At 46.9% G+C, this 18,615-nt stretch overlaps 1 protein-coding gene across 1 annotated transcript in view; it reads left to right on the forward strand.

Annotated features, from left to right (window-relative positions):
• LOC112075319 (angiopoietin-2) overlaps window positions 1-13,193 on the forward strand; it is a 46,704-nt gene extending 33,511 nt beyond the window's left edge. Inside the window, 3 exon segments of the mRNA XM_070440866.1 lie at window positions 3,718-3,884; window positions 10,345-10,475; window positions 12,220-13,193. Of these exon segments, the coding sequence (XP_070296967.1) occupies window positions 3,718-3,884; window positions 10,345-10,475; window positions 12,220-12,380 (459 nt within the window). The 3' untranslated portion in view covers window positions 12,381-13,193.
• Window positions 13,194-18,615: the final 5,422 nt, after the last annotated feature.

The raw sequence follows: 18,615 nt of genomic DNA on the forward strand, positions 1-18,615 counted from the left end.
ATGCGTCTCCAGAGTCCTGTACACACTGTTCCTTCTCCCCGCACTCGCCCTGAGGTGCGTGCCCTTAGCCCGTACCACCAGTGCCGGTACCACGCACCAGGCCTATAGTGCCGCTTTGAGAGGTCAGTGTGCCCTGTCCCTGCTCCCCGCACTAGGCTTGAAGTGCGTGTCTCCAGTCCGGTGCTCCAGTTCCGGCACCACGTACCAGGCCTACAGTGCGTCTCAGCCGGCCAGAGTCTGCCGTCTGCCCAACGGCGCCTGAACTGTCCGTCTGCCAAGCGCCGCATGAACTGCCCGTCTGCCATGAGCCTGCAAAGCCGCCCGTCTGCCATGAGCCTACAGAGCCTTCCGCCAGACTGGAGCCGCTAGAGCCTTCCGCCAGACAGGAGCAGCCAAAGCCTTCCGCTAGACAGGATCAGTCTGAGCCATCCGTCTCCGCAGCGCCATCTGAGCCATCCGTCTCCCCAGCGCCGTCTGAGCCATCCGTCTCCCCAGCGCCGTCTGAGCCATCCGTCTCCCCAGCGCCGTCTGAGCCATCCGTCTCCCAGCGCCGTCTTAGCCATCCGTCTGTCCCGAGCCATTAGAGCCGCCCGTCTGTCCCGAGCCGTCAGAGCCGATCGAGCCATTCGTCAGTCAGGATCTGCCAGAGCCGCCAACCAGACAGGATCTGCCAGAGCCGCCAACCAGACAGGATCTGCCAGAGCGCCAACCAGACAGGATCTGCCAGAGCCGCCAACCAGACAGGATCTGCCAGAGCCGCCAACCAGACAGGATCTGCCAGAGCCGTCAGCGAGCCATGACCGTCCAGAGCCAGTCAGCGAGCCATGACCGTCCAGAGCCGCCAACCAGACAGGATCTGCCAGAGCCGCCAGTGAGGCCATGAGCGTCCAGAACCGCCAGTGAGCCATGAGCGTCCAGAACCGCCAGAGCATGAGCGTCCAGAGCCCAGCCAGCCATGAGCGTCCAGAGCCGTCAGCCAGCCATGAGCGTCCAGAGCCGTCAGCCAGCCATGAGCGTCCAGAGCCGTCAGCCAGCCATGAGCGTCCAGAGCCGTCAGCCAGCCATGAGCGTCCAGAGCCGTCAGCGAGCCATGAGCGTCCAGAGCCGTCAGCCAGTCATGAGCTGTCCCTTAGCCAGAGCGGCTATTTACCAGAACTGCCCTCAGTCCAGAGCTGTCTCTCTGTCCGGAGCTGCCTTTCAGTCCGGAGTTGCCCCTCTATCCCGAGCTACCTCTCTATCCTGAGCTACCTCTTCTGTCCTGAGCTATCCCTCTGTCTGAGCTATCCCTCTGTCCTGAGCTATCCCTCTATCCCGGGGCTGCCCCTTGTATTGATGTTACCCAAAGGATTAAGTGGGTGTAGTATGAGGGTGGTCATTTGTAGGGGAGATGGAAGCTGGGATTGACTATGTGTGGGGTGGGACCTCGCCCTGAGCCTGAGCCACCACCGTGGTCAGATGCCCACCCAGACCCTCCCTAGACTTTGTGCTGGTGCGCCCGGAGTTCGCACCTTATGGGGGGGGTTATGTCACGTTCCTGACCTATTTCTGTTAGTTTTTGTGTATGTGTTAGTTGGTCAGGACGTGAGTTGGGTGGGCATTCTATGGTGTTTTCTATGTTGGTTTTAGGGTTGCTGGTATGGCTCTTGATTAGAGGCAGGTGTTTGGCGTTCCTCTAATAAGAGTCATATTTAGGTAGGTTGTTTCACTGTGTTCGTTGTGGGTGGTTGTCTCCTGTGTTTGTCGCACCATACTGGACTGTTCGGTATTGTTTGTTCATCGTCATTTATGTGTAGGCTATTCTCCTGTTCGTGCGTTCTCCGTGTTTATGTGAGTTCGTCGTCCAGGTCTGTCTACACCGTTTTGTTTTGTTAGTTTAGTCAAGTTCGTGTTTTTCGTGTTTTCTCTTCTTTAATAAATAATGTGTTCACAACCCGCTGCGCCTGGTTCCCATATACATACTCTCCTTTTGTTGCGGTGAGTGGAAGAGGAGGAGGACTACCGTTACAATTTGCAATAAGTTGCGCAATCGGTTGTGCAGCCCAGACTTATTTGTCAGTCCTTTTGCCTCATCCTCTCAACCATAGAATTTTTCAAATCCCTCTATCAATCCACTGGGATTGAACAGTTTTACAGTCATTTTCTTAATGGGGTGCATGTTCATTAGTAACTGGGATAAAGCAATTTCATAAATGTGTCAAGTGCAGTGTCTGCTTGCTCCTCTAATACACACCACGGACCAACAAATCAATTACCCCACAGAATCCAACAGACAATCAAACCACAACTAACAGATACAAGAACACTATATTGTAGATGACTTCTGCATAAGTACACGGCATATTAACGGTATACTGACCACAAATAAACACACGAGATTAACGTTGGACAATCTTCAGGCAAAGACTGAAGTATATGGAAGGACAACTGATATAATCTATGATATTATAAGTGACTGAAGTGTGACAGAGTAGTAATGAAGGAGCCCAGAACAGTGAAAGTAGACGTGCAGACCTTAAGATGCAGACACGGGAGGCAGGAGTGGTTCGAAGACACCGTAAAAACAGGAGAAGTTCTCTGATATTTATTATAATCCAATTTTGTCTCAAACGCAGCCTGTATAGATACTACAGGAGTGCAGGCCGGAAGAAAAAAAAGCAATCCCCAAACAAAGCAGCCTCCCCGTTATAACGTAGTCGCAATTTGTGAACACGCCCATCCCAGGGAGGATCCAAAATTGTTAATGCAGGGTTGAATTCCCAGCTACTTCCTGATTATTTAAAACGAACCTTTGTTTCCAGAAGGTATCGAAAATGTCAATAAAGGTCCTCCCATTGAGCTGCAAATAAATCACATAGCCAGTTGTGAAGAGAGAAGAATCCTGCTAAAGTATAACAATTGCCACGATTCAGAGAGGTCAACAGGCCAGATATGATCAGAAGGAGACACAGGGTCCAGATATGATCAGAGAGGGCACAAGGGCCAGATATGATCAGAGGAGGCACAGGGCCAGATATGATCAGAAGGAGCACAGGTCCAGATATGATCAGAGAGGGCACAGGTCCAGATGTGATCAGAGAGGGCACAGGGCCAGATATGATCAGAGAGGACACAGGGCCAGATATGATCAGAGAGGGCACAGGGCCAGATATGATCAGAGTGGGCACAGGGCCAGATATGATGGGTCTTGTATTAGTGTATAGCAGAGAGTCAATCAGCTCTTTAAAATCCAGTTTCAACTGTTCAGAACTGCCCTTCATAATGTCATTAAAATTCACATAGACTATGATAGAATCAATGTCCATGTCCTGGCCTAGTACATTCAGGAGCAGATTAGTAATGTAATTTAGTCGAGCTCCGGGTTACGACATTGCAGTGTCAAGCAATACAGGGACTAATTGTCAGTAGTAGGTCAAAGATTGTCAGGAATTATCAAGATGTTAACATTTGCTTATTCACTTTCCTCAGTCAAAATCATTTAACTCTTCACTCACATTATCCCTCTTCATTCCTCTCAAAGGTACAATGACATTTATATCTTAACATTTCTCAGTTAATGTCATATTTACCCTCTAAAGTGACATTGTATCATCTGTCGCTCTGAAGTGACATTTTATCTTAACATATCTCTGTTGATGTCAAATTTACCATGTAAAGTGACATTTTTTCATATGACCCTTCGTTCAGTTTGTCCTCTTTCTCTCACCGTACCTGATGCAGGGTTTTGGGGATCCCTCGGGAGAGTACTGGGCAGGAAATGACCTCATCCACCTGCTGACCAGCTCCCAAGAGTACAGTCTCCAGGTGCAGCTGAAGGATGCTGAGGGGAACGAAGCTTACTCCCACTACAATCACTTCTATATAGACGCAGAGAACAAAAACTACAGGTACCAGCATGCAATACACCCTTCCACAGTGGTTTGATTTGATTTGCTAGAAGGCAAATCAAATCACATTTTATTTGTCACATGCTTTGTAAACAACAGGTGTAGACTACTAGAGAAATGCTTACTCCTAACGATGCAGAGAGAAACACAAAGGAATAAATACACAATGAGTAACGATAACTTGGCTATATACACAGGGTGCCAATTCTGAGTCAATGGGCAGGGGTACGAGGTAATTGAGGTAGATACTGTATGTACATATACTGTAGGTAGGGGTAAAGGATAGATAATAGACAGTAACAGCAGTATACTGTAGGTAGGGGTAAAGGATAGATAATAGACAGTAACAGCAGTTTACTGTAGGTAGGGGTAAAGGATAGATAATAGACAGTAACAGCAGTATACTGTAGGTAGGGGTAAAGGATATGTAATAGATAACAGCAGTATCTGTAGGTAGGGGTAAAGGATAATAAGAGTAACAGCAGTATACTGTAGGTAGGGGTAAAGTGACTAGACACAGATGGATAATAGACAGTACAGCGTATGTTGTGAGTTAATAATTAGGGCAAAAGGGTCACTGCAGATAGTCTGGGTAGCTATTTGGTTAACTATTTAACTAGCAGTTTAGAAGTCTTATGGCTTGGGGGTAAAATCTTTTCAGGGTCCTTTTCTAGAGGTCTGGATGGCAGGGAGCTAGGCCTAGTGATGTACTGTGTCGTACGCACTACCTCTGTAGCACTTGCGGTTGGAATAAGGGTTCATAGGGAACGAAGTCCATATTAAAAAAAGAAAAAAAGAAAGATTTTTCTCTTGCATGTTAATCGTAGTTAATCATGTTAAACAGCCACTTCCAGTAAGTGAGATTTTATCTGATCATGTTAATCGTAGTTAATCATGTTAACAGCCACTTCCAGTAAGTGAGATTTATCTGATTGTTAATCGTAGTAATCATGTTAAACAGCCACTTCCAGTAAGTGAGATTTTATCTGATCATGTTGTCAAAATGTATCTGATGGGTTTGACTTTAAATTTACCTTCAGTGTTCCATTCCTTCTGGAATGTGAGTCTCGTAGAGCCGTGTCCAATCAGATTAGAATCAGAAACTAAACAGAAGTGATTCTGGGGAGAGTTTAGTAAAGAGTTTTGTTTCTGAAAGGCATAATTGCGTGGGAGTTCTCCCCTTTCAGACTTCCTTAAGCCTGCGATGTAATTCCTACTCTGTCAAATCATCCACATTATTCCAACGTTAACTTTGCTTTTCTTTATCGCCGGGTAGAAGAAAGGAAGAGTAGATCGAGTGTGGTCTGTCTTGAAGAACATCATCAGTGATGAGCTGTAGCAGAGGCAAGCTGCCGCTTTTCAGTCTCCATCTCTCTTTCCATCGCTGGCAGCTGCCCTGAGGCATCCCTTCCAGCTGAGGAAACAGGAACACAAACTGCATCCCAAATGGCACCTATTCCCTACATAGTGCACTATCTTTGACCAGGGCATAGTGCACTATTTGACCAGGGACCATAGTGCACTATCTTTGACCAGGGACATATGTGCACTATCTTTGGCCAGGGACCATAGTGCACTATCTTTGACCAGGGAATAGTGCCTATTTGGCCAGGGACCATAGTGCATCTATTCTTTACCAGGGACCATAGCACTATTTTTGACCAGGGACCATAGTGCACTATCTTTGGCCAGGGACCATAGTGCACTATCTTTGACAGGGACCATAGTGCACTATCTTTGACAGGACCAAGTGCACTATCTTGACAGGCCCATAGTGACCATTTTGACCAGGGACCATAGTGCACTATTCTGACCGGGACCATAATGCACTATCTTTGACCAGGGACCATAATTGCACTATTCTTTGACCAGGGACCATAGTGCACTATCTTTGACCAGGGACCATTAGTGTCACTATCTTTGACCAAGGGACCATAGTGCACTATCTTTGACGCAGTGGACCATAGTGCACTATCTTGGCCAGGGACCATAGTGCACATCTTTGACAGGGATATATGCACTATCTTTGCCAGGGACATAGTGCACTATCTTTGACCAGGGACATAGGGCACTATTTTGACAGTGACATACTGAGCTGGATCTTTGGCCAGGGACATAGTGCACTATCTTGGCAGACCATAGTGCACTATCTTTGCCAGGGACCATGTGCACTATCTTTGGCAGGGACCATAGTGCACTATCTTGGACCAGGGACATAGTGCACTATCTTGCCATGGGCCATAGGCACTATCTCTTGACCAGGGACATAATTGCACTATGCTTTTGACCAGGGACCATAGGGCACTATCTTTGACCAGGGACCATAGTGCACTATCTCTGACGCAAATGCATATCTTTGACAGGGACCATAATGCACTATCTTTGCCAGGACTATCTATCTTGACCAGGATATAAGCTATCTGCAGCTATAGCACTTATCTTTGTGGGGAATAGAGGGACATTTTGATATGAACCAACCAGTCAGCAGCAGCACGTGGCGTGGGTATTTATCTTCACACTAAAGCCCTGTGGTGGTCCTCTCTCCACTACTAAGCCTGATGTGGTATCTTCTCCCCTACTAAAGCCTGTGGTGGTATCTCTCTCTCCACTACTAAGCCCTGTGTGTGTATCTCTCCTTCCACTACTAAAGCCTGTGGTGGTCCTCTTTCTCCACTACTAAAGCCCTGTGGTGGTATCTCTTCTCCACTACTAAGCCTGATGTGGTATTCTTCTCTTCCACTACTAAAGCCCTGTGGTGGTCCTCTCTCTCACTACTAAAGCCTGATGGTGGTATCTTCTCTCCACTACTAAAGCTGTGGTGGTCGCTCTCTCTCCACTACTAAAGCCCTGATGTGGTATCTCTCTCTCACTATAAAAGCCTGTGGTGTCTCTCTCTCCACTATAAAGCCTGTGGTGGTCCTCTCTCTCCACTACTAAAGCCCTGTGGTGGTCCTCTCTCTCCACTACTAAAGCCCTGTGGTGGTCCTCTCTCTCCACTGCTAAAGCCCAACCTGAGATCACTAACAGATTGTTTCAACTCAGAAGTGCTTCAAAACAGAGGAATGTGATTGACAGGTGCAGATCCATTAACAGTTTAGTGTTTGAAAAAGGCTGGAGGTGTTTGACAAGGTAACATTTTTTTGTGGTGAAACGAAATGCTCGTTAGTGTAGAAGTTTGTGTAGCACTGGAAGTAATTAAGTTAACTTTACATTTAGTTCCAGGATCATCCTTAAATAACCTAAAATCCTAACTTTGACCATTTAAGCCGGTGCAAAATGGATCTGTTTCTCGGAGCTATATTCATCCCACTCTGAATGGTGCTAGTGTTGGTGAGCTGTCAGCTCTGATGCCAACTACTGCTGAGCAGCACTCCGTCTCACCTCGCTGATTATGTGCTAGGTTCATTATCATGCTGTGAACATCTGGTTCTCCTCCTCAGGGTTGGGTTTACGTAGGGATCACCCCAGCCAGAGGCCTGTTGTGCTAGGCTTCTACCCAGCCGATGCAGGCCGCACTCGGCCAAGGCATCTCCTTCTTGAGCTATCTCTGGCCAATGTAACCTCTTCTCTAGCTTTCTCTGGCCAATGCAACCTCTTCTCCATACAACACAACCCTTATCCAGTCTTTTTTAGGCCAATGCAACCCCTTCTCTGGAGCAGTCAGGTCAACCAATTACTTTGCGATTTCTTCCATCCATCCAACCAACCAAGGAAGGCATCCAACCCTTTCCCTTGTGTTCCCAGGACAAGGAAGCATCTTCTCCAGGGCCAAACACCTCCATAGCAAGCCCCCTCTCCCATCTCTCCCTGTAGCTAAGGCAGTCTTATATCCACAGCCAGCCCCCTCTCCCATCTCTCCCTGTAGCTAAGGCAGTCTTATATCCACAGCCAGCCCCCTCTCCCATCTCTCCCTGTAGCTAAGGCAGTCTTATCCACAGCCAGCCCCCTCTCCCATCTGTCTCTGTAGCTAAGGCAGTCTCATATCCACAGCCAGCCCCCTCTCCCATCTGTAGCTAAGGCAGTTTCATATCCATAGTCATTCTCTCTAGGACTTCCTTATAGCCAAATAAATCCCCTTTGTAGCCAATGTAACTATTAATGATCAATCCCTTTAGCCAGAACAGTCCAAACCCTAAACCCCATCTCTAAATCACTTCCTTAGCTAGCCAATCCAGGTCACCCTCCCATTCTTCCACTGCCCACACTGCCCACACCCAATCCTCCTCTCATAGTCTTTCCCCCGGCCAGAGCTCCCCTTCCTGCCAACATCACCACTTTCTTCAGCAACATCTCCCCCCTGCTAACGCAACCCCTTCTTGAGCTTTCTCTGGTCAACATCCCCCCCTGCACCAAAACGCCAACGCCTGAGAAGAGGTAGAAGGAGTCGTGCCCTAGTCAGACTCAGGTGGAGTGCATACCATCCACCGCTTCCGACTATATTACCCATTAACTTCTTATGGCTGGGGTGCAGTATTGAGTAGCTTGGATGAATAAGGTTCCCAGAGTAAACTGCCTGCTTCTCAGGCCCAGTTGCTAATATATGCATATTATTAGTAGATTTGGATAGAAAACACGCTGAAGTTTCTAAAACTGTTTGAATGATGTCTGTGAGTATATCAGAACTCATATGGCAGGCAAAAACCAGAGAAAAAATCTAACCAGGAAGGGGGAAATCTGAGGCTGGTTGATTTTCAACCAATATCCTATTGAAATCACAGCGAGATATGGATGAGTTTGCACTTTCTACGGCTTCTAATAGATGTCAACAGTCTGTAGAACCTTGTCTGATGCCTCTACTGTGAAGTGGGGCCGAAGGAGACAGGAAATAGTCAGGTCTACCATGACCTGGCCATGCGCGTTCACATGAGAGGGAGCTCTGTTCCATCGCACATCTGAAGTCAATGTAATTCTCCGGTTGGAACGTTACTGAAGATGTATGTTAAAAACATTCTAAAGATTGATTCAATACATCGCTTGACATGTTTCTACTGACTGTTACGTAACTTTTTGACATTTCGTCTGCTTTTAGTAAACACGCTTCCTGACTTTGGATTTGTTTACCAAACACGCTTACAAAAATAGCTATTTGGACATAAATGATTGACATTACCGGATAACTGTATGGTTTGATTTTGTGGCTGAACGCTGTTCTCAGATTATTGAATATTGTGCTTTTGCCATAAAGCTTTTTTAAATCTGACACAGCGGTTGCATTAAGAACAAGTGTATCTTTAATTCTATGTAAAACATGTATCTTTCATCAAAGTTTATGATGAGTATTTCTGTTATTTGACGTGGCTCTCTGCAATTTCTCTGGATATTTTGGAGGCATTTCTGAACACGGTGCCAATGTAAACTGAGGTTTTTAGACATAAGCTAAATTAATTCTGTTACCTAAGATTAGCAAAGCCCCCTTTACTGGCTCAAACAGCTAACCAATCATCTTGTTACCAGCCCTTAGTAAACCTTTTTCCCCAAAAAATGTGTTTGACCAAATACAATGAATAAATATTTTCAGTACTCTTATAGGGAAAGGTTTTCAACATGTTTGGCACTTACAGAAATGACTGATGATTCGCTGAGAGAAATTGATAATAAAAAGTTTGTGGGAGCTGTTTTGTTTGACCTTATCGATCATAATCTGCTAATGGTAAAACATGTGTGTTATGGCTTTACACACCCCTGCTATAATGTGGATAAAGAGTTACCTGTCTAACAGAACACAGTTCCTTAATGGAAGCCTCTCCAACATAATCCAGGTAGAATCAGGAATTCCTCAGGGCAGCTGTCTAGGCACCTTACTTTAAAAAAAAATCTTTACTAATGACATGCCACAGTCTCTGAGTAAAGCCAGAGTGTCTGTGTATGAGGACGACTACTTGTCAGCTACTACAGCTACTGAAATAACTGCAACACTTAACAAAGAGTTGCAGTCAGTTTCAGAATGAGTGGAAATAAGTAAGTCCTGAATATTAAAAAATAAATAAAAGCATAGTATTGGGGACTAATCATTCACTAAATCCTGAACCTCAACTAAATATTGTAATAAATAAAGTGGAAATTGAGCAAGTTGAGGTGACTAAACTGCTTGGAGTAACCCTGCATTGTAAACTCTCATGGTCAAAACATGTTGATGCAACAGTAGCTAAGATGGGGAGAAGTCTGTCCATAATAAAGCGTTGCTCTGCAATATCAACAAGTCAAGTCCTACAGGCCCTAGTTTTGTCGCACCTGGACAACTGTTCAGTCGTGTGGTCAGGTGTCACACAGTCCCCAAGTCCAGAACAGACTATGAGAGGCGCACAGTACTACATAGAGCCATGAATACATTGAACTCCACATCAAGTTACTCATTAGCGCAGTAATATCCTCCCACTGCCAGTCTCCATGGCCAGCATTTCAGAAGTATGGTTGTTAAATACAGTGTATTTGTGTTGATTGTTCTGGTCCGTTCTCCCAGTCTCCATGCCCAGGGATTCAGTGGTAGTGCTGGCCGCACCAGTAGTCTGACCCAGCCTGGGACCCAGTTCAGCACCAAGGACCGAGACAACGACCGCTGCTCCTGCAAGTGTGCCCAGATGGCTTCTGGAGGTACAGGCTCTGATGCCCTCTTCTTCTTTCATTAACCAGTTGTTTTACGCTAGTCAAGAACGTACCAGAGAAAGCATGTCATGACAGGCCTGATAGAAACAGAACATTTTTGTAGGTAAAACAATCCAAATGTCAACGAAACTAAAGGAGCTTGACAAGGTGTTGATATTTTTCTTTGTTGGTAAAATTAATTAAGCGAGAAATGTTGGTGGAAACGCTTTCACGTGGAAATAGTGATATAATAACCATCATATGGAAGAAAACTTGGAATCACGTAATGACGTGTTGTGTGGTCCTCCCACTCAGGAAAACCATGCAGTTTGTTAGGCTACAGATGAAATACATGATGATGAACATAACAAGCTGTTGAACGAGCCTGGTGATGATCTTAATGCTGCTTTATAATAAATATCCAGGCTCTTATTCTGGTGACATGATGATCGATGCAGCGTAGTAGATACCTCTCCCCTCTCCTCTAGGTTGGTGGTTTGAGGCGTGTGGTCCCTCTGCTCTCTCTCTTCCTGACCCCTGACCTCTCCCCTCTCCACTAGGTTGGTGGTTTGAGGGTTGGTCCTTGCTCTCTCTCTTCCGACCCTGACCTCTCCTCTTCTAGGTTGGTGGTTTGAGGCTGTGGTCCCTCTGCTTCTCTCTCTTTCCTGACCTGACCTCTCCCTTCACTAGGTTGGTGGTTTGAGGCGTGGTGGTCCTCTGCTTCTCTTCTCCCCTGACCTGACTCTCCCTCCACTAGGTTGGTGGTTTGAGGCGTGTGGTCCCTCTGCTCTCTCTCTCTCTCCTGACCTCTTCCCTCTCCACTAGGTTGGTGTTTGAGGCGTGTGGTCCTCTGCTCTCTCTCTCTTCTCCTGACTTCCCTTCCCTCTCCTAGTTGGTTGGTTTGAGGCGTGTGGTCCCTCTGCTCTCTCTCTCTCTTCCTGACCCTGACTCTCCTCTCCACTAGGTTGGTGTTTGAGGCGTGTGTCCTCTGCTCTCTCTCTCTTCCCTGACCTCTCCTCCCCTCTCCACTAGGTTGGTGGTTGTGGCGTGTGGTCCCTCTGCTCTTCTCTCTCTCCTGACCCTTCCCTCCCCTCCCTCTTCACTAGGTTGGTGGTTTGAGGCGTGTGGTCCCTCTGCTCTTCTCTCTTCTCCTCTGCTCCTCCCTCTCCTTCATCCACTAGTTGGTGGTTTGAGGCGTGTGGTCCTCTGCTCTCTCTCTCTCTTCCTGACCCCTGACCTCTCCCTCCTCACTAGGTTGGTGGTTTGAGGCGTGTGGTCCCTTGCTCTCTCTCTTCTCTCCCTGACCTCTCCCTCCTCTCCCCTAGGTTGGTGGTTTAGGCGTGTGGTCCTCTGCTCTCTCTTCTCTCTCCTTGACTCCTCTCCCTCTCCTCTCCACTAGGTTGGTGGTTTGAGGTGTGGTCCTCTGCTCTCTCTCTCTTTCCTGACCCTGACCTCTCCCCTCTCTCTAGGTTGGTGTTTGGCGTGTGGTCCTCTGCTCTCTCTCTCTCTCTCTTCTGACCCTGACTTCCCTCTCACTAGGTTGGTGGTTTGAGGGTGTTGGTCCTCTGCTCTCCTCTCTTCTTTCTGACCCTGTCTTCCCCTCTCTCTAGGTTGGTGGTTTGAGGCGTGTGGTCCTCTGCTTCTTCTCCTCTCTTCTGACCACTGACTCTCCTCTAGGTTGGTGGTTTGAGGCGTGTGGTCCCTCTGCTCTCTCTCTCTCTCCCTGACCCCTGAACTCTCCCCTCTCCTCTAGGTTGGTGGTTTGAGGCGTGTGGTCCCTCCAACCTGAACGGTATCTACTACGCTGGCGTCTCCAACGTGGTCCGTTACAACGGCATCAAGTGGTACTACTGGAAGGGACCGAGCCTCATGACTACCGTGACGACCATGATGGTTCGACCCGCAGGCTTCTGAGGCATAACGGCTGCTACCGTGACGACCATGATGGTTCGACCCGCAGGCTTCTGAGGCATAACGCCGGCGATCGCCGATGACGTCAGCGGGAAGCGACTGATGACATCACCCTGACTGACTAAATTACTGACTGATGAGCGATTCTCGAATAATGACGTTTGACAGAAATACGGAATGTGATATTTGAGTGGAGATTTTTTAGACGTTTTTTTTCTGAAATGTTTCCCGCTGAAATGGCGCAGTGGCATACACCGTAAATGTGTGTTTTATAATGTGATTGTACATATATTGTGGATGCATAATGGTATTGTCACGCCCTGACTTTAGTTATATTTGCTTTCTTTATTATTTGGTTAGGTCAGGGTGTGACAAGGGTGGTTTGTTTAGTTTTGTCTTGTCTAGGTTTTTTGGTTATCTATGGGGATATGTATTGTCTAGGGGTATGTAGGTTTATGGTGGCCTGAGTGGGTTCCCAATCAGAGACAGCTGTTTATCGTTGTCTCTGATTGGAGAGCCTATTTAGGTTGCCATTTTCCATGTTGGTTTTGTGGGTAGTTGTCCATGTTAGTTGCCTGTGAGCACTATGTTGGCGTCACGTGTCGGTTGGTTGTTTATTGTTTTGTTGGRGACATCGTTAAATAAACAAGTATGTACGCTCAAAACGTTGCTCCTTGGTCCTTTAAACGGCCGTGACAGGTATATTATGGCTTACTGCTACTCCCCTTTCACTTTCGTTGTCCAGAAAACTTTAACAGTAATTCTTCCTGACTTTTTCCCTCTATGCCACTCAGAGATGCTTGTAAATCCCTTTTTTAAGGAGAGAATTATCCTCATAAAAGTGCATGATAAATAAACACAGGTGTTTCTACAAGCATATTTACTTTCCCAACTGTATATTTGTGATAAAAGGAGAAGTAAAATCATTATTTTACAGAAAAAAGGGAAAAAAAGACCAATAAATGTAGTGGTCTTTGACTCCATCTACTCCAACTACGTCACCGTCTCCAAGGCGTCAACATGGACGTCAGGACGTTTGACCAGGGTACTACAGAGGTCAGAACAGACCCCTTCTCTAAGGGTACTACAGTACTCCCCTTCACTCTCCTCTCCTCTCTCCCCTCCTCTCCTCCCCGTCCTCTCTCCTCCCCTCCTCTCTCTCTCTCCTCCCCTCCTCGCTCCTCTCCCTCCCGTCCGCATCTCTCCTCTCCTTCCACTCCTCCTCCCTCCCTCCCCTCCAGTCCTCCTCTCCTTCCCTCCTCTCTTTCTCCTCACCCTCTCCTCTCTCCCCTCTCCTCTCCTCCTCCTTTCCCTCTCTCCTCCCCCTTCCCCTCCATCTGCCTTCCTACCCCCTCCTGCTTCTCCTCCCCCTTCATCCTCTCTCTTCCTGCCGCTCCAGTTGCTCCTTCCCTCCCTGCTACTCTCTACACTCCTCCCTCATGGTCCCTCTCCTCTCTCCCTCATCCTCCCGCTCCAGCACCTTCTCCTTCTCCTCCCTCTCCTCCCGCCTTCACTTCCTCTCAACCTTCCTCTCATTGCCCTCCTCTCTCTCTTCTCCTCCCTCTACCGCCCCTCTTCTGGCCTCTCCTTCGCTTCCCTCCTGTCTTCCTACTCCTCTCTCTCCCATCCAGTTCACTTCCATCTTCCCCTCCAGTCTCCTCTCCTTCCCTCCTCCTCCTCTCCTTCCCTCCCTCCTCTGCCTCCCCTGCCTCCTCCTCTCTCTCTACCTCCACCTCAGTCTCCTCTCACTCCCCCTCCCTCCAGCTCACTCTCTCTCCCCTCCTCCTCCCCCTCCCCTCCCCTCCCCCCCTCCCCTCCCCTCCCCCCCCTCCTTCTCCTCTCTCTCCTCTAGTAACAGCGTTCAATTTGCCCCAGAGCTGGTTCGCCACGTAGATCTCACGCCGACGTCACATCGGATGGACGTCGGAAGTACTGCTGATATACGGGAACTGCTGTTTAGAGTGTTCTATCACCCAAATTCTCTTTTTATCTCCGTTCATTCACGTTGCATCGTCTCCCAGGAGACATTCACTACTAACAGTCATATCTATATGCTGTATTGCCAATAAGCACATTACAACAAGTGCATTGTGAGATGGTAACACCACACACACAGCACACACACACCACACACAACACACACCACACACACACAACACACCACACACACACACACACACATCACACACACAACACACACACACACACACACAAGGCACATCACACACACACACACACACACACACACACTTAGGCATGGTAGTGCCTAAAATGGCTTAACAACGTTCTTACATGGCAGCCTCCACGGGACTGGATGAGATTTATTGATCACACTCACACGGGGTGTGTGGTGTTTATGAGTGTCTCTCGTGTGCTGTTGTGTGATAACAATCGTTCTGAACGACAAAAGCGCCGACTAGGGAGGAGGAGAATGAACGTGGGGGTGGACAGAGAGAAGAAGAGACCAGCAGACATAGTACCGCTATCTATAGGGGTAAAGAGGACAGTATCTCTGAGCTATAGGGGTAAAGAGGTACAGATTTCTGATCTATGAGGAGGTAAAGACGGGTACAGTAATCTCTAGTCTATAAGGAGTAAGAGTAGCCAGTTATCTGATCTATAGGGGTAAGAGGTACCAGTTATCTCTGATCCTTATAGGAGTAGGTTACCAGTATCTCTGATCTATGGAGTAAGAGGTACAGTAATCTCTGATCTATTAGAGGTCAAGAGGTACAAGTATCTCTGAATCTATAGAGTAAAGACGGTACAGGTACCTCTGATCTATAGGAGGTAAGAAGTACAGTATCTCTTCGATCATTAGGAGGGTAACAGAGGTACAGTACCTCTGTATCTATAGAGGTAAGAGATACAGTTACCTTCGATCTATAGGAGGTAAGAAGACTACAGTACCTCCTCATCTATAGAGGTCAAGAGTACAGTTATCTGCTGATCTATCGGCGTAGAGTTACCAGTATCTCTTAATCTATAGAGGTAAGAGTCAAGTATCTCTGATCTATAGGAGGTAAGAGAACATACTAAGATCTAGCAGGAGTAAGAGTACGAGTATCGCTGAACTAAGAGGTAAGGATACAGTATTCCTGATCCTATTAGGGCGTAAGAGGTACAGTACCTTATCTCATAGGAGGTAAGAGTACCAGTTACCTCTGATCTTAGGAGGAAGAGGCTCAGTATCTTGATCTATAGGGAGTAAAGAAGGTACAGTATCTCTGATCTATAGGAAAAGTAAGACGGTACAGTATATCTGATCTACATTAGAGTAAGAGTACAGTATCTCTGCATCTTAGGGGTAAGATACAGTTTTCTCTGATCTAAATAGGAGGATAGAGTACAGGATCTTTGATCTATAGCAAGGTAAGAGGTACATTATTTCCCTCCCTGATCTATAGGGGGTAAGACCAGGTGTAATCAAGGTAGACCTCTGTTATGAATATAGTGGTTAGAGAGAGAGTACCGAATGTCACCTCTGATCCATCTACACTGGGTAATAGCATCAGTATTTTACTCTGACTCAGATCTAGAAGGTAAGAAGGTAATTATTTAATTCAACTGAGCTATAGGTGTAAGCGAAGGTCACGTGTAGCGTGTGGATCCTTAGTAATAGGGGAGGTAGATGAAGATACAGCTATCCATACTGAACTCTGAATGGAGTACTTAGCTGGGTAAATCGTAGTCTGTCTGGGTTAACCACGGTGTCTTATCTCTTCATTGCTTATAAGGGGGGCTACAGGTATCGTTGATCTTCTCTTATCCTATTAGTGAGACTAAGAGGTACCATTACTCTCTCTATCCCAGTAGCGGCGAATTACGTTGTAACCGCTATCCCTACTCCTATAAGCCTAGAGAGGTATCAGCTTATCTTGTGATCTGTTATGTATAGGCGTATAAGCTGTAACCTGAGTTACGTGTCCTTTTAGACTCTCTGTTAGATCAGTAAGCCGTTACCTGAGTACCTATATATTTTTCTTGTTCTCTTCTTACCTGTGTTCTTGAATACATTGCCAGTTTGTCTTTTTCTTTTTTCCTGTCTTGCCTTGTAAGGGGGAGCGCTGGGCTTCGGACCTGTCCTGCTGTAGACCGATCTAGCAGACTGTCAAGTCTCGGTTATAACCTTCCTGGACTTCGCTTTAGGAAGGTACAGAGTTCATAGCAGTACTAGCGTACTCTGACTCTAGAGGAGTAAGAGGCTAACCAGCCTTCCAGTTAGCCTCCTGATTGCTTTATACCGTGGGTCAAACTGATAGTATTAGGCTTGATAGTTTTGTATTTTGATTGGAACCCCTTGTTCACACTTGGTCTGTCTCATTTGCTCACAGAGCTGGCCAAGTGTGACTCGTTCTTCTCCGAACTTAGATAGACACGTCTAGGCCTTAGACCTTCCTTGCGACCCCTCGTCCATCGTCTCGACCGACCTATTCATGAGACCCTTGCTTTCTCTTTACCTCCTTTGTATTTCTTAGATCGTATCTTCTGAGGCCTGTTTACTTTATAACCTGTAAGCTTGTGCTGCTCTTACATCTCCCTCTTTCCTCCTCTACCTTACCGACCTTCTCTCCTCTCTCAGACGACCGACGCCCACCGTCCAATAACCCCCTCTGCCTATGCCACTTAACGCCTTGACCATCGTTACCCTATCCCTGGCATGTACCGTACCCTGTGATCGTAATAACCCTGTTATTAATAACCCTGCAGTATGATAACCCTGAGTGTAATTAACCCTGTGGTATTCGAGTGTAAAGGTAATAACCCGGTGTTTCTGCTGATAATAACCCTGTGTACCCGTGTGTATAACACCGACTTGTGTAACCTGGTTACAACCCTGAGTGTAATAACCCTGATACCGATGTAATACCCTGATGTATATAACCGTGTGTGATAACCCATACCTGTTGTAATTCAACCCTGTGATGATTAACCCTGAGTGGTATAACCTGGAAAACCCTGCATAGTAAAAGTGACCTGATCAGTAAACCCTGTTGATAACTTGTAAACCGCGAGTTAAACGAGTTAATAACCCCTGTTCTGTAATAACCCTATACCGGATGGAATAACCCTGTGTGTATAACCCTGTGTATCGTGCGTAAAACCAGCTGTAAACTGTGTAAGAACCCTGATGTATAATAACCCTAGTGGAATTAACCCTGAGTTAATAACCCTGAGTGTAATAACCTGAGTGTAATAACCGTATGAGTTGTAAAACCCCTGAGTGGTAATAACCCGCGTGAAACTGTAATAACCGGGGTAAACTGCGATACATAACCCTGTGTCCTGTAAATAACCCTGCCTGATACCGTAGTGTAATAACCCTGGTGATAATAACCCTAGTGTAATACCCGAGTGGTAATAACCCTGAGTGTAATAACCCTGGTGTTAAACCCTGTGTGAGCTAAATAACCCTGATTAATAACCCTCGTGTGTATTAACCCTGTTGTAATAACCCTGCGTGTATAACCTTGTATCGTAACTAACCCTGATTGGTAATAACCTTGAGTGGTTAAACAGCATTACAATACCCTGAGTGTAATAACCCGTATCGTACTTGTGTAATAACCCGGAATGACCTCTGAACCTGCTAGAGCTACCTAGGCCAGTCTCGAGACAAATACTAAATCTAGAGTATCTTCTAGCCAGCATGTCCCTGCCAGTCAATCCCAAGCATCTGCCTCTTCTCTTCAGTACCTGCCAGGAACCCCAACCAGGTCTCTCTCCTCTGGCGTGACAGTTAGAAGAAGTCCAGTCCTGTCTCATCGAAAAAGAAAACCTGCACAGAAAACCCAATCAGGTCTCTCTCCTCGGCTGACAGTATAGAAGGAAGTCCAGCTCTGTCTCTTCAGTACTGGCACAGGAAACCCAACAGTGTCTCTCCTCTGCTGGACAGTTAGAGAATTCCAGCTCATGCTCTCGTACCTGGCACAGAAACCCCAACCAGTCTCTCTCCTTGCTGGACATAGAAGGAGTCCACTTGTCTTCAGACCTGCACAGAAACCCAACCAGGTCTCTCCTCTGCTAGACAGGTTAGAAGAAGTCCACGTCATGTCTCTCAGTACTTGCACAGAAACCCAACCAGTCTCTCTCCTCGCGGACATAGAAGAGCCAAGACTCTCTCTTCAACCTGCACAGGAAACCCAACCAGGCCTCTCTCCTCTGCTGACATTAAAGAAAGTCCAGCTCTGCTCTTCCAGATTACCCACAGAAACCCAACAGTCGATCTCTCCTCTGA

This window comes from Salvelinus sp. IW2-2015, unplaced genomic scaffold, assembly GCF_002910315.2.
Source record: "Salvelinus sp. IW2-2015 unplaced genomic scaffold, ASM291031v2 Un_scaffold3086, whole genome shotgun sequence".
NCBI lineage: Eukaryota > Metazoa > Chordata > Actinopteri > Salmoniformes > Salmonidae > Salvelinus > Salvelinus sp. IW2-2015.